We start from the raw sequence: 16,658 nt of genomic DNA on the forward strand, positions 1-16,658 counted from the left end.
AATATAGAGGGTATAAATCTACATTTGTTTATATGAGAATTCACTATGCACTTTCAGCCTGGATATTACATTTTATAATGTTTTTATTGATATTGTGTTCAACATTATTTGCAGACAACAGTGCCTATCACCATAACTTCCCCCATCATCAGATCCCTATCACTGACCCCCCAGATTCACATAGCTCATTACCCCCAGATCCTCATCTCTCATCCTCCCAAAACCCCATCATTCACCATCCCTCCCAGACGCCAGATCCCCATCATTCACACCCGCCCACCTGACCTCCATCATTCACACCCGCCACCCCACCCCAGATCCCTATCACTAAATACCCCCAAATTCCCATAGCTCATCACCCTTAGATCTCCATAACTCATATCATCAGACTTCAAATCCACAACACAGTGCCCCTCCCCCCTTAGACCTTCAGATCCCCAGCACTTATCCCCCCCCGACCCTTAGCATCTATCACCTCCAAAACTCCGTTTTTGATCACACCCAGACCCCCATCACTCCCTTCCCAGAACCCTATCATTGATCACTACCAGACCCCCATCACTCCCCCCAAGACTCCATCATTTATCACCTCCAGACCTCCATCGTTGATTACTCCGGGACTTCATCAGCGGTGTTGGGAGGCACGTACAACAGCCCTGTTATCAGCCACCTGATTGCCAGACATGCGCAGTAGTGATCCTAACGGTGTTAATCGCCGTACGGACATAGTGGCTGAACTCAGTACAGCAAGTCAGCCAGAGCCCTGTCAAAAATGGACATACAGGGCAAAAACTCACTCGCAAACCGAGCAAGCACACCTGAAAGGGGAAAGATCGTAATGGCAAAATTATGATAGAGAATATCCATCATTAGTGCTCAAAATGTTACAATAAGCGGCAAGTAATATGAAACTCACCATAGCGCAATATATAAAAGAAAATAAATTAAAACTAAAATGTCAGAGCAACCAACCTCCACTCTACAATACATATTGATATTTAAAAAGTCTTAAAACAATTTTTTATTTAAAAACTTAATAGAAACACACAAAGAAATTTAATTCTAAGGTTAGATGCAAATTTTTTTATATAAAACCTATAAATCAATTAGCGATCCAAAATAAAACAATTTAAATCAAACTCTACATTTAAACCCGTGGGCACTGCCACCTTAGTTTCATATACCCAGTATGTTTCTTGACGGCTGAGTTGTCGGATAAAATTACCCTCCCTCCAATGTTTTTTAACTCTCTCAACACCCCAAAATTTGAGGTGTCTGGGGTCACTATTAGGGTCACTATTATGAAACAATTTAAAATGCTTAGAAACATTATGGGTTATGAGTCCTTTCTTAATATTATTAACATGTTCGCTAATTCTAACATGTAACGGTCTAGAAGTTCTACCTACTGTACGTATTGCAAGCCACACTCGCATTCCAACATGTATACAACTCCTGTAGTCGCACAAGTAATCAACTCTTTGATTTTATAGGTCTTATTGGTGGCAGCTGCCACAAAATCCTTTCTTTTCTTCATAATGCCCCTGGCCTGCCTACAAGCTGGGCATCGCCTGCATGCATAGAAGCCAGTCAGAAAAGAAAAGAGCCTATTCTCTACTTGGATAGGGGGGGTCGATTACCCCTGGCGCGAGTCTATCCCTGAGCGTGGGTGCCTTCTTATAGATGAACTGAGGCTTTTCGGGAAGGACTGGACTCAAAATCCTGTCCTGCTTTAATATTGGCCAACGTCTCGGGATAATTTTTTTAGACTTTTTATACTGGATGTTGTAATCCAGAACCATCTTCATATTAGTAGATGTATTTGCATTCTTATGTGATACATTAGAAACCAAAATCTTCCTATCCATTTTTCTTACTATTTCCACCTCCTTCTCAAGGCCTAATCTATCATACCCCTTCTCCTGAAATTGGGTTGACGAGACCTGAGACTGGACAATGAAATCTTCCTCTGAGGTGCAGTTACGTCGTAGATGGATAAACTGCCCTCTGGGTATGTTACACATCCATTTTGTATGATGACAACTATCCGTCGGCTTAAAATGGTTGATCATCTTAAAGGTATCACTTGCTTTAAAAATTTCAAGATCGAGGAAGACTATCCGCTCAGTACTAATGTTCCAAGCTAAAATAATATTCTTGTTGTTGGCATTTAACTTGTTAATGAATACCTCTAAGCAAGATCTTTCACCCTCATGAATCATAATTAAATCATCAATGTACCTGTGGTAGCAAACTAGTTCAGGGGGTCGGTTTTTGAACACACATTCTTCTTCCCAGTGGGCCATAAATAAATTGGTCACACTGGGAGCAAACTGAGCCCTCGTCGCAACTCCCCTTATCTGAAGGAAGAACTGCCTGTTGTACCAAAAGTAATTTCTCGACAAACAGAAACCTAAACAACTCAGAATAAATTTCTTATGTTTCCTTGGGAGTTGGAATGGGGGCTCGGTTTGAACATTCTTCCTCCCAGTGGGTCATGAACAATTTGGCCACACTGGGAGAAAGAATGTGTTATTTAAATAATATAGGTTGGTTGTTCTGACGTTTTAGTTTCAATTTATTTTCTTTTATATATTGCACTATGGTGAGTTTCGTGTTACTTATTGTAAAATTTTGAGCACTAATGATGGATATTCTCTATCATAATTGTGCCGTTACAATCTTTCCCCTTTCAGGTGTGTTTGCCAGGGACAGGGCTTGCTCAGTTTGCGGGTCAGTTTTTGCCCTGTATGTCCATTTTTTACGTGCCTCCGAACACCGCTGATGAGGTCCCGCCCACTGGGACGATACGCGTGTGGGAGGACCCGAACATGTCAGCAGCAGCCACCTCCCACTCAGTCTCTGTGAGACATGCATGCAACAAACGTTTTTATGCTTAGCACTGGGACCACAGTGCTTTATTTGTGAGTAGAATTCTTTTGGATTTAATAAAAGGTATTGAGTACATACAGAGAGCACTATGCATGTTTAATTTTGATCTTAAATGGTACAATGAAGTTTGTCTGTAACAACATTGATTGGAAGATCTGATGAGCGATCTGGAGCAGTAAAGCAGTGGATGTTTACTATGAGCTGGATTCCTGTAAAAGCACTTACACCTCTATTTAACCCCTTGTGAGGGGAATGCTTTTGTTGACCTATCTGTTAGCTCAGTAGGTTCACTGTGCAAGGTGAGCGGCTTGTATTACTGTCAGTGGCGGCATTTTCACGAATCTGCACAAGATTGAAAAACATTTTTACAAGCACAAGCGTTCACAGCTGAGGACTTTCTCTGCCTTACTCCCTGTTTATCTGTTTACATGCATGGACTTTTTCTCTGAAGATTTTATAGCTATCCATTTATAATAATCTTTATGCATTTAGTTTAGTTTTAATCAGCACTGCACTATTTATGATTTAAGTTTTTACTGAGGATTTGTATTTTGACCTTGAGTGTTACAGCAGCTTCTTAGGTTAGGTTGCTTGTTTGCGCCGATTGATCACAATTTATTTTTGATAGTGGGCAATAGCTTGCTATCACTTGACTCTGGCTCACAGGAGAGCAAAAGTAAGTGTGCTTCTGTGACCCACAAGAGAAGTATGGCCAAAAAATCTTTGGTCATACTTCTTTTTTGAACCACTTATAGATATAAAGCTGAACTGCAGGCTTGTGTAAAATATACTAATATAGTGCCCCCCGTAGAATATTTAAAAAAAATGTTTGTAGTAAAAATGTATTGTAGTATTTTTCCTTTCTTACTAGTGAGCAGACAGACCTGGTAAGTAAACAAAAATTCTGTTTTTACAGATATGTTACATCATGTATATCACATGTTCAGCTTTTCAGCAATATCTATGCAACACTATGTAAACCTATGCAACACTTCCAAAGTTCACCCATGCCGGGATATGCATATTTGCTACTCAAGAAAAAAACTATGAAAAAAATTTGACGTCTGTTGCCTTCAATAAGACGGTGTCAGGTAACATGATACCAGGCATTATCATAGCTTTCTTGCAGGGTGGAGCATTACTCAGGCTATATATATAACATAGTGTGCAGGAATCTCTCAGTCAGCACACTGTATAAATGCTATGGATTATTTTACCCTTTTTCTGGGGGGCTTTGTTCTTCTTTTGTTGCTGCGATGGAAGCTGTCTCGGCCAAAGGGTTTCCCACCTGGCCCTATAGCGTTGCCTGTCCTGGGGAACATGCTTCAGATGGATTTCTCCAGTCCCCTAAAGGGTTTTAAAGCGGTGAGCATACCACCAAAGAATTTATGTTTAGATGTCTCAAATGCTTAAATCTAAAACTTTCATCAAACTGCCAACAATACTATTCTTCTTTGAATATCAGGAATCAGATACTACCCTGATGTAGCAAGGTGTGCAATTCTAGTACTTCAACCCACCAAAATACTCTAGTGTTTGATTGGATGTGCAGCTGACTAATCAGATGTCTTATCATGTCTTTTTTATTTTACTGCTTCCTTCTTCTCATCTTTTGCTCCTATTAGATGATAGGCTCAGCAATGGGATTCAATGCCAAGCTGCTGCAAGCAAAGCAAATAGAATATTGGCATGCATTAAAAAGGGGATTAACTCCAGAGATAAAGCGATAATTCTCCCGCTCTACAAGACTCTGGTCCGGCCGCACCTGGAGTATGCTGTCCAGTTCTAGGCACCAGTCCTCATAAAGGATGTGTTGGAACTGGGGAGAGTCCAGAGAAGGGCAACAAAACTAATAACTGGACTGGAGGATATTAGTTATGAGGAAAGGTTACGAGCACTGAACTTATTCTCTCTGGAGAGGAGACGCTTGAGATATGATTTCAATGTACAAATACCAAACTGGTGACCCCACAATAGGGATAAAACTTTTCAGCAAAAGGGAATTTAATAAGACAGGCTGCCATTCACTAAAACTAGAAGAAAAGCGGTTTAACCTTAAACTGCGTAGAGGGTTCTTTACTGTAAGAGCGGTTGGGATGTGGAATTCTCTTCCACAGGCAGTGGTTTCAGCGGGGAGCATCGATAATTTCGAAAAACAATTAGAGATGCACCTGAACGACCACAACATACAGGGATATACGGTTGGACTTGATGGACTTGTGTCTTTGTTCAACCTCGCCTACTATGTAACTAGTACCAGTTGTAATTATCAAGAAAATGTCAAGTATGTGCAAATAGATGCAGAAGAGTTTAATATTGAATGCAGTTGAACATTTTTTTTATTACCCGTCAAAAATGATGGGGGTCATATTAAAGACACACCTTTCCTGAAAGAATGTTTGGGTTGCCACTGTCATTACCCTTCTGAAGATGTTAGTTTTTTGGTTAATACATTGCCAAACCAAGTTCATTGAGGTTTGAGTCACTTGCCAGAAACTATGCATATACGTAAAGTCAGGGGACATTTGCTAAACAAGAGTCACTTTATTAGATCTTAGATACAAGGGTACAATGGGCTAGGTACTGTCATTGTCCCAGAGGGAGTCCAAAGTGGGGCACGCTGAGTAATAGCTGCATCAGAACCTCTTTGCACATTTCCTGATGGTGTTGCAGAATTTCCTTTGTTGACCAACCTGCCTCTGACCCCCTAAGCTAGGAGCAATGTTGGAGGCAGCTATCTCTGAGTTGAGGTAGCGTCCAGGCTTGCCTACAGGCAGCATTCACATGCAGCATCTGAACAACATTATTGCTGACTAAACTGGGGCCTGGGATGAAGCAGCCATTCCCAGAAATGAGGACCTAATGGACTGTTGGGTGGACCTCAGTTGCCAAATTGATAATGATTGCTGCTGTGTAAATCCTGTGTTATGCCTTGAGGTTTGTGGCATATTCCAGTGCTCCAGCACAGTGAATGAGCCACACAATGTTTCTATAGCTGGACCTATTCTGGTATCATTGTCTATCAGATAATACAATCTGTTAATTTCTAAAACCAAGCTGCTTACATACTCTCTAGCTACTGAACAATAATTGTGGCTATTATTTCTTAGACCAGTCTGGAGGCACTCCATTCTAAAATGTAAAAAACAATTCTAATAGTTTTACATAATGCAGCAACATCCACACATGTAGGACAGCCAACGTTAGAGGTGATTTATTCTTCCAAAGAAAATACTGTACACTTTTGCACACTGGTACAGACTAGTATTCCAATGTTTCTCTTCTCCCTCAGTTTCTCTCCATCAGTCAGATAATGTAACCCCAATGATGACAGAGAGGGGCAGGGGAGGGTCACACAAGAATGCTGTGTAGGTGACCGACATCCCCCTTATCAGCTGAAGACATTATTGGTTGTTAGGATGCCGGTGGCTAGAAGGTCATAATTATGCACAGTGACAACCTGTGGCTTTCTGTAACTAAAAGGCAGGCTTCGTCCACCGGCTGGCCTGTATACAATTTTTATTCATTTTTAAGGCACCTCTGAAGAAACCTCAAGGCCCCTCAGGGTACCTGGGCACCTTGGTTGAAAAAGGCTGTCTTGTCAAACTTCAATGACTCTGTCCTGTTGCCATGGTAACAGATTAAATGACTTACAGAGACACCCATTCTAAGGCTTCAAAGAGAACTAAAAAGAATAATAAACTGACGAGCGGGACAACCTTGTGGACCATACCTCTACCTTTCAACCCTTTTTCTTCTTTCTCTTTCCTTTTCTCCACCTTACGATTAAAGCTCATTATCAGAATTTATTTGACCTATATACACTCTACTTGTAAACAATATGTATAGTAGGTATAAATCATTTAAATACCTACAAAAGTAACTAAGGAAATTATATATATCTTTAATTTAGGTTTACGTTAACCTAATGTTTAATATTTGAAATTTCATGATATTTACCTATATAAACCCTACTGTAAAACAATGAGCTTACTTTATAGATCCTTGTAAACTTACTTTATGTATCTTTATAACATTGTATACTCAATAAACTTCTTTTGACAAGGAAAAAGGCTGTCTTAGACAATACACTAATTTATATTGATAAAAATACAATTAGGTATTCTCACGCAGCTAACAATAAATATTCCCTCCCTCCAAGCTGGAACACAACAGAAAACACAAAATTATAAATAAATTATCAAAATTGTGCAGTGCTCTGTGTAATGATTAAAACATGAATACCCCCCCCTATAAAAAAAAAGATAAAGTGTAAGAAATTTTAAAGTACCACAACAAATGTGAACAACAAATCCAATTAGTTATTTTACTTTTCATACATGCACTATATTGTCAGAAGTATTGTGATGCCTGCCTTTACACATACATGAACTTTAATGGCATCCCAGTCTTAATCCATAGGGTTCAATATTGAGTTGGCCCACCCTTTGCAGCTATAACAACTTCAATTCTTCTGGAAAGGCTGTCCACAAGGTTTAGGAGTGTGTCTATGGGAATGTCTGACCATTCTTACAGAAGCGCATTTGTGAGGTTAAGCACTGATGTTGGACGAGAAGGCCTGGCTCACAGTCTCTGCTCTAATTCATCCCAAAGGTGTTCTATTTTTTTTTTTTTTTACTTTGTTTGCCTTCCTTACGTAATGACTCCCCTTCCCGACATGCTTTGTTTTGCTATTACATACAGCAATATTCCCAATGAAATAGCAGCCTGCAATAACACCTGACAGGTGTTATAACACTTCCTTACTCCTATTAATTGTTAACCTCCACTGGAAATCTTACAGTTGGAACCTGATGGTTGATTGGCAGGACAGATAAATACGCTAATGTTTTTTAGGAAGCACAGTTGCCATGGAAATATGCACCTAGTTAACAATAGCTGATCTGATTAATTAAAACTGATAGAAATATGTGTGACCACATAACAACCACTAGGAAAACTGTACATGTATTGCTGTTTTGCTGAAGAAAAAAAAATAACAGCCAGGTGCACAATGTTGACATTTTTGTGTACTCCTCATGTTGTGTTTTATTATATTTATGTAACTCTATGTGAGAAGGTTACTGGGTGCAGCAACATCATTATTAAGACCAGTTATATCAGTAAAGGCAAGGTGATACTTGATAAACTCTTGGTTACCGTGACTGTACATTAGAGCCTGCTATCAGATGATTGTTTTTCAATGCCATACATCTGTGTTCCCTCCACCCTCCTGTCAGCGTGTTGCGTTCCCACCTTATGACTGCTCTGTTTAAAGAACATATTTTGATCAAAGAGATAAACTAAGTATTGAGCAGAGGACATGATCCAATTGCTAGGAAAATAAAAATTAGCAAGATACAGAGGAGGGACCGAGCTGGGATCTTCATTGCAAAATCTTTTTTTTCAAAGGCTATAAAGGATGTTTTTAGTTTTTTTTTCTGCACATTACATCTTTATTAAGCATTTTCAGATATAACAAATAATACAGTATATTTTTAGAGCAGGTGATGTTCAATATATCGGAAAATCACAGTTCGCAGAATGTGTAAAGATTGGCTATCACACAAATGTCAAACTTGAAATTCAGAAAGTAGAAAAGATTAGAGGATAATCGCTAGTCCAAATCAACTGTTAAAGTGATACTAAAGTCTTGTTTCTTTTTCTTTAAAAATAACAAACATGTTACACTTACCTGCTCTGTAAAATGGTTTTGCAAAGAGCAGCCTGGATCCTCCTCTTCTCAGGTCCCTCTTCGATGCTCCTGGCCCCTCCCTCCTGTCAAGTGCCCACACAGTAAGCAGCTTGCTATGGGGGCACCCGAGCGGAGCCGCAGCTCTGTGTGTCCATTCAGACACGAAGCCGAGATTCAGCCCCGCCCCGTCTCTCCTGATTGGCTAACTGACGGATTCACTTTGATAGCAGTGGGAGCCAATCAAAAGGGAGAGTCCTGGACGACCGAGGCACTAGTGCACATAGCTGGATAGAGCTGGACCTCAGGTAAGTATTAGGGAGGCTGAGGGGGGCTGCTACACACATAGAATGCATTAAGATAAAAAAAGACCTTCTGCCCTTACAACCACTTTAAGCATTAGTGTTGGATGAGCAGTTCGGACCGAGAATAAGTTCTTAACATCACCCATTTGCCTGTTCAGCAAACACCTAAAATTGGGGTCTCTCGGCAGGATGTGCGCTGTACAGTGCATTCTAAGCCCTGATTGGCTGAAGCCATGCATCTAACTGCTGGTCAGGTGCAAGGCTTTGCCCAATCAGGGCACAGTGAATAGCTGGTTGTTATGGAGAGGGCTGCTGCGTCCTTAACAACGGATGAGTCATCAGCTGTCAACAGCTTCCCCGCTTACAGCTTAATGGAGAAAAAAAACATTGCTGGCAATAGAAACATGTGGAAAAAACAAACTGGCATTAGGGTCCCCCCAATCCTTACCAGGCACTTTGCTTCTTGGATAGATCCCAGTGTACCTCTTCTTATCGCCTACATTTATATGCTAGTTTCCCTGTACATTGACATTAGATATTAGTTCTATTATATCTGAGGAAGAGTTGTTTTTACAGTTTCTAATGATAAGATGTCTCAATATATTAAGGGTAAAGACAACAAGTACCCTAAAAATGGGAGGCAAATTGTCAACCCCAAGGCTCAATAGAGCCAGCTGTGGGCTACGTTTCAAAAAATAGCCATTCTGAGAGTGTGTATGGAGATATTAGGCCCTGCTCCCAGTTTTGTAAATGACATTAGCAAAGGAGATTGTGACAGACCCAAACAGGACAGTGGCTTTTGGAATAGACTGTGGGGTGGTCTCTTGCCTACTGACTATGGGCCATGGCTTTTAAGGGAGCACTACTCTTTGGGAGGTTTGTGCTTGGAGGATCCTTGGAGTGGTGTTGCTTCGGATTCAAGTCCATTTCTCCCCAAAACACACAGACTCTGGGAATTGGAGGACCAAGGTACATATTTGGGGGCCTCTATGCCAAACCAGCAATGACTGCTTTAGACTGCAAGCAAATATTAATACGATCAACTCAAAGCAATTTGATGCTGGGGTCTCTGCTTAAAGTGTTATGTGTTAAGTGTCTTGTCCCATTGTGTGCATTCTCATTGTTAATTGAGTCACCTATTGTTCATGTCTGTCTGATCATCTCTTGGAGATGATCAGACAGACAGATCATCTCTTGGTGGTCAGTGGCAGGTTGTGATAATACCCCCCTCCAGCAGTGGTGGTTAATGGCAGACTGTCATAAGAACACCCCCCCCCCCCCCCAGTATTAGTGGTCAGCGTCAGGCTCTAATCATAACTGCCCCACATTGGTGGTCAGTGGCAGGCTGTAATTATAATCCCCCCTTCCACCAACACTAATGGTAAGTGCCAAGCTATAATTATAATCTCCCCCTGCCCCCCAACATTGGTTGTCAGTGGTATGCTTTTACATTACATCCTGCAGGATTGGTGGCCAATGGTTTTGTACCTTAACACTCCTGTGCAATGCTCTTGCAATCAGACCAGCACTGTAGTTGTGCTGTTGGGCAGAGATCAGGTGCGTTAGTGAACATGTAAGCTTGGCACAAAAATGGCACATAATTGCAGTGCTGAATGCTGGAAAGGCAGTACAACTGGTGCAGCTGTTCACAGAGATTTGGCGGTTTCCTGAAGCATCCTTGCAGCTCAGAACAGAGACATTCTTCATGGCTAGGGTTTAACAGCAAGGGTTGCTAGGCTAAACCCTGAATATGGTTAATTAAAGCATAATAATACTTGTAAAGTTGCTTTAACTGATGTAACATGCAGATCAAAAGTCACCTATTTTATATGAATGGAATTGTAAATACACTGTAACAATTGTTACATTTTATTTACTCGATGTTGCTTGCAGTATATCTGTAAATGTCATTTATGCAGGAGCAGCTGCATTTTGACAGTGGGAAATTGCTGGTAATAGCATTGGTAGAGTTAAAGTAGGGGTAGAAGAGAAGGGCATGGATGCACCCACCTCTTGTACTTCTGCTTTAAATTGATTGACAAAGGACATTATACACTATATTGTCAACAGTATTGGGACGCCTGCCTTTACACGCACAAGGACTTTAATGGCCTCCTAGTCTTAGTCCAAACTCGCTGATCCATGTCTTTATGGACCTTGCTTTGTACACTGGTGCGCAGTCATATTGGAACAGGAAGGGACCATCCTCAAACTGTTCCAACAAAGTTGGGAGCATGATATTGTCCAAAATGTCTTGGTATGCTGCCGCCTTATGAGTTCCCTTGACTGGAACTAAGGGGCCAAACCCAAACCCTGAAAAACAACCCCACACCATAATTTCCTCTTAAACCAAATGATTTGGACCAGTGTACATAGCAAGATACATAGCAACATAGCGTGAAAAGTGCAAGTGCAAAATAAAAAATATTGGATAGACTGTAATGTACAAAATTTTTCAAACAAATTATTGTTATAAGTCCATCAAAAATCATCTACTCATATAAAAGTCCATTAGTAGTTGATAGCGACAAAGTGCTCAGTGCTTAAGGAAATTTCCACTCAAGGTGTTTCATTGCTCAAGGTGCTCCTTATATAGAAAAAGGAGGCCTCTTACCAGATGAAGTTGATCTACAGAGGGACAGCCAACAATGAGAGGCAATAAATAATATGAGGAAAAAATTGGTGCTTCTTACCACCTTAAAGGCTAGTTCACACTTGCTTCAAAACATGGCTTCGGACACGCTTTGTTAAAGCTCTCTGAACACCAGTCAAAGCTCCTGTCACTAAATAAAATGGTTAGCTTACAGTCCTGTTTACACCTTGCTTTGCTTGGTGCTTTGATGAGGCTTCCGTGGGGCTTCAATGAGGCTTTGGTGGAGTTTCAATGAGGCTTCTGTGAGGCTACATGGGACTTTGATGAGGCTTCGATAAGGCTTCGGTGGGGCTTCAGTGGGGCTTCAAGCAAGCTTTGCATAGACTGCTATGGAGGCTTTGAAGATGCTTTGAAGCTCCACTAAAGCGACATGGGGTATAATTTTTGAAGCAAAGCCAAAGCAAAGCAAAAGCAAGGTGTAAATAGGACTGTAAGCTAACCATTTTATTTAGTGTCAGGAGCTTTGACTAGCGTTCAGAGAGCTTTAACAAAGCCTGTCTGAAGCCTTGTTTTGAAGCTAGTGTAAACTAGCCGTTAATGTGTGTTGAAGCCGAAGCAAGTGTAAATGAGCCCTAAGTTGATCTCAAATTACAGAGATCAAAAGTGCACAAATTCCATCTCCAAAGTGAAGTTTTTTCATTGGCAAGAGACTTCCAATATTGCACTGTCAACAATGGATAGCATAAACCCACCCTTTGGATTCAAAAAGCTGCTCTTCACAAAGGTGTCATCAATCTTAAGCGGTTACAGGCATTTGTTGTCCTTTATGCCGCGTACACACGAGCGGAATGTCCGTCAGAAAAAGTCAGATGGGAGCTTTTCATCGTATTTTCCGACCATGTGTATGCCCCATCAGACTTTTTCCGACGAAAATTGAGACGGACTTAGTGAACATGTTCTACATTTTTCCGACTGAACTAATTACTATCGGTAAAACCGCTCGTCTGTATGCTAATTCGACGTATCAAAAACGACGCATGCTCAGAAGCAAGTATGAGACGGAAGCGCTCGGTCTGGTAAAACTAGCGTTTGTAATGGAGATAGCACATTCCTCACACTGCAAACTCTGTGATCTTTTAATGCAGTGCATTCTTTTGTGCTTTATAATGCTAGAAGAAGGAACTTGCTTTGCTGCTGATAGTCACACAGAGTTCTCACAAACGTATTTCTTTATTATGTCTCGTGATCTCATGAATAATCTTTTATTATTTTAAAGCCAGATCTCCAGAATAATGTTTTGAAATATTTTTTATAGTCATGTTTTTTTAGAATTTTTTATTTCATCAAGATCTCCTTTTTTTGGGATTATTGCAAAATTATTTTCTAGTGATCTCCATAATATATATTTTTTTGGTGTGTGAAGTTACCACAATAACATTATTATCTTGTATTTTGTAACCTGAAGGAGGTTGGTTGGTGTCCCTTGTTAATTTGACATTGTATTTTTGAAATGTACCTGCCTACTCACAGACAATCTGTCCTATTTTTATAAAAACACATAGGCAAGTATTTTCAGAAAACAAACTATGCATTTATTCTGGGTAACAAAATAAAGAGGAAGGCAACGCTGGAGAAACGAAAGCTGAAAATCGCGAATCATCTCTCACTAAACTTCTCTTAACATGAAATAAACACGAGATTAGCAGAAGGAGCCCAAAGGGTGGCGCTCTGGCTATTGCACTTCCTTTTTCTAGTCCCGTCGTATGTGCTGTACGTCACCTCATTCTAGACGGTTGGACTTTGGTGTGACCGCGTGTAGGCAAGACCACTTGAGCGGAATTCCGTCGGAGTTCCATCGGAGAAACCTTAGGAGTTTATTCCGACGGCAAAACCAGTCATGTGTGCGCGGCATCAGAGGTAGTTTGTTCACTTTTTCCCTCTTGTGTCTCTTGATTTGTATTCCCCTCCTGTGAGACTCCAGGTTCAAAGTATGAGTTAATAGCTCTCTCAGCACTGCTGCTCTCTCATACTTATTGAACCCGGAGTGGAAATGACACAGTCACTTGATGTTTTTGAGATTTAAAGAGAGAGGGGATCAATTTTTTTCTCATATTTTTTATTGCCCCAGTATTCGGGATACTTGAGTTGTAGCAGTTCATATTATTTTCTCCCTCATTGTTGGCTGTCCCTCTGGAGGAGCTCTTGGTGTTTCTTTCCCTTCACTAGCATGTGCAGTCTGTGCTGGGTGCAGAGGATGACTTGCCACTATTTTTGGCTGTGCCATGGGTCTAGGTGAGGGAAAAAAAATCAGTCAGCCTTCACAACTTCCCCCAGTCCTTGCACGTTCTGGAAATGTGGGGTGGGTAATCCAGTCCAGAGTGTCTATTGTGGTCAGCAGGAGGCCACATTACACATTTTTATTTTTTAACATTTTAGCTTTACCTATACTTTAGTGCAGGCCAAACATCAGCCAATTTTCCTGCAATTTCAAGCCACTTTTGATCATAAAAACAACCAGATAGATAAATGCAACCAACCGCCACCATTTTCTATCGACTTTGTGAAATAATTGAAAGTTTTAGTGGTAGGTTAGGTTGATCGGCTTGCTTGCTTTTATGATTGCAATCTGGATGAAATTGATTGAAATTGCCTGACAATTCTGTGTGGCCAACATTAGAGTTATAGGGAGGTGGACTGTAAACCAGTCAACATAGAGGGTGAAGTTACCTTTTAAATACAGCTGTATTCCACATATGCAATAACATTTTTGAAAATAGCCTTCAAATGTCAGTGAACTGGTTTATTTGTGATATATTCCACAATGCTTTTCACACAGCATAACCATTGTATTTCTGTTTCAGTTCTCCAAGGTGTACGGACCAGTGTTTAGCATCTACCTGGGGTTTACCCCAGCTGTGGTAGTTCGGGGACTTAAAGATCTTAAAGAAGTTCTAGTGAATAAAGGTGTTGATTTTGCAGACAGACCTCAGAACAGACTAACTGAACTTGTAGCTGGTGGCAGAGGTAAGAATGGCATTTCAAAATCACCTAGCTTATATGTTAATATGGGAAATGATGTGTTGAATGTTTGCTGGAATAAGAAAGGCCTCCTAAGATGTGGGTCTAGGATTAGGAAGCATGTCCTCTTTTGCTTCACCTGTAGAATTGTGGGAATGGAAGGCCACCATGCCATTGCCGAAGTTTGTAGTGGAGCAGTGGGCTGGTCTGCCATATTTGCTTCCAGTCCTCCTGGTCCAAACCATTATTATTATTATTTCAAGTACTTATATAGCGCCTTCAATTTACGCAGCGCTTTACATATATATTACACATTTACATCAGTCCCTACCCTCAAGGAGCTTACGCTCTAAGGTCCAGTGGCGGCTGGTGCTCAAAATTTTTGGGGGGGTGCAAACAAACTGAAAAATTCTGAAAAAAAAACATCAATTGCAGCCTCACTATACCATCAATTGCAGCCACTGTGCCATCAATCGCAGTCACTGTGCCTATCAATTGTCAAAAATGTGCCATCAAACGCAGCCACTGTGCCCATCAATTGCCGCCACAGTGCCCATCAAACGCAGCCACTGTGCCCATCAATTGCCGCCACAGTGCCCATCAAACGCAGCCACTGTGCACATCAATTGCCATCCCTGTGCCATCAAATGCAGCCATTGTGCCATCAAATGCAGCCATTGTGCCCCATAAAATGCAGCCACTGTGCCCCATAAAATGCAGCCACTGTGCCCATCAATTGCCACCACTGTGCCCATCAAACGCAGCCACTGTGCCATCAAACGCAGCCACTGTGCCCATCACCTGCCGCCACTGTGCCATCAAATGCAGCCACTGTGCTATCAAATGCAGCCACTGTGCCCCATAAAATTCATCCACTGTGCCCATCAATTGCCGCCACTGTATCATCAAATGCAGCCACTGTGCCCATCAATTGCCCTCACTATGCCCATCAATTGCTGCCACTGTGCCCATCAATTGCTCCCACTGTGCCCATTGATTGCTGCCACTGTGCCCATCAATTGCTCCCACTGTGCCCATTGATTGCTCCCACTGTGCCCATCAATTGCTCCCACTGTCCCCCATCAAACGCAGCCACTGTGCCATTTCAAATGCTGCCAGTGTGCCCCCCGCCAGTCCGCCGTCTCGGTGGGACAGCTCCTCGATGTCTTCTCCCATCTTCTCTTCCCGTCCTCTGCTATGATTGGACGTCTGGCGTCCAATCACAGCGTCTGTCATTTCAGCCAATCAGGTGACGGGTAACAGATCTGAGCACCTGATTGGCGGAGAGGCGATTTAGTGTTAGGAAAGCGAATATTCATTAGCTTTTCTAACACTCAGTTGAGTGCCCAGCATGGCGCTCGCAGGTCACCTTTTTTGATGCCTATTAGAGCCTATGGCTCTAATCAGGTGCTTCAAAACTACCCCCCCACCCGCCGCTGTAATTCAGGCGCCCTGCGCTCCGAAAAGGGTCCGGGCGCCTGAATAGGGGGTGGCAGCGGCGGCCATAGATAGATTCATGCAATGCATGAATCTATCTATTGATGCTAGGGGGGTGGCAGGAGAGAGGGGGCGGCGCCCGTGCACCCTTATGGACGCACCCCCACTGCTAAGGTCCCTAACTTACATTCATACATACTATTTAGACAGGATCCAATTAACCTACCAACATGTCTTTGGAGTGTGGGAGGAAACCCACGCATGCACAGGAAGAACATGCAAACTCCAGGCAGGTGGCATCGTGGTTGGGATTCCTCAGGTTCTTCTCCCATTTTGCTATGTAAGCAAGAGGGTTGGGTGCCAGCCTTTCCAAAATTGAGGCATAAATAGTAGAGATAGTCCCTTTAGATGTGGGATACCATACAGAAGTATTTTTCAGCTAAGCAAATATGTTAACTAATGCTACAAAATATTGCCACCCCTGCATTGCACCTGTCTTATTGTTTTTCCCTCAGGTGTGGTTCTTGCTGGCTATGGCCGCTCATGGAAGGAGCACAGACGTTTCACCCTGTCCATGCTGCGGAATTTTGGCCTGGGTAAAAAGTCCATGGAGAACAGGATTTGTGAAGAAAGTATATTCCTGATTAGGGAAATGAAGAAGAATAAAGGTATGACTGCTGTATAACTGTATAACTGTTATATATATTTCCTATACTATTAC

The 16,658-nt window shown here is 41.7% G+C and overlaps 1 protein-coding gene across 1 annotated transcript in view; it reads left to right on the forward strand.

Moving 5' to 3' along the window:
• The first annotated feature begins 4,031 nt into the window (after positions 1-4,031).
• The window catches only part of LOC141112540 (cytochrome P450 2J6-like), a 62,050-nt gene continuing 49,423 nt past the window's right edge, over positions 4,032-16,658 (forward strand). The window contains exons 1-3 of the mRNA XM_073605457.1: positions 4,032-4,257; positions 14,344-14,506; positions 16,453-16,605. Of these exons, the coding sequence (XP_073461558.1) occupies positions 4,096-4,257; positions 14,344-14,506; positions 16,453-16,605 (478 nt within the window). The 5' untranslated portion in view covers positions 4,032-4,095. The remainder of the gene's footprint in view (positions 4,258-14,343; positions 14,507-16,452; positions 16,606-16,658) is intronic.

This window comes from Aquarana catesbeiana, linkage group LG11, assembly GCF_042186555.1.
Source record: "Aquarana catesbeiana isolate 2022-GZ linkage group LG11, ASM4218655v1, whole genome shotgun sequence".
NCBI lineage: Eukaryota > Metazoa > Chordata > Amphibia > Anura > Ranidae > Aquarana > Aquarana catesbeiana.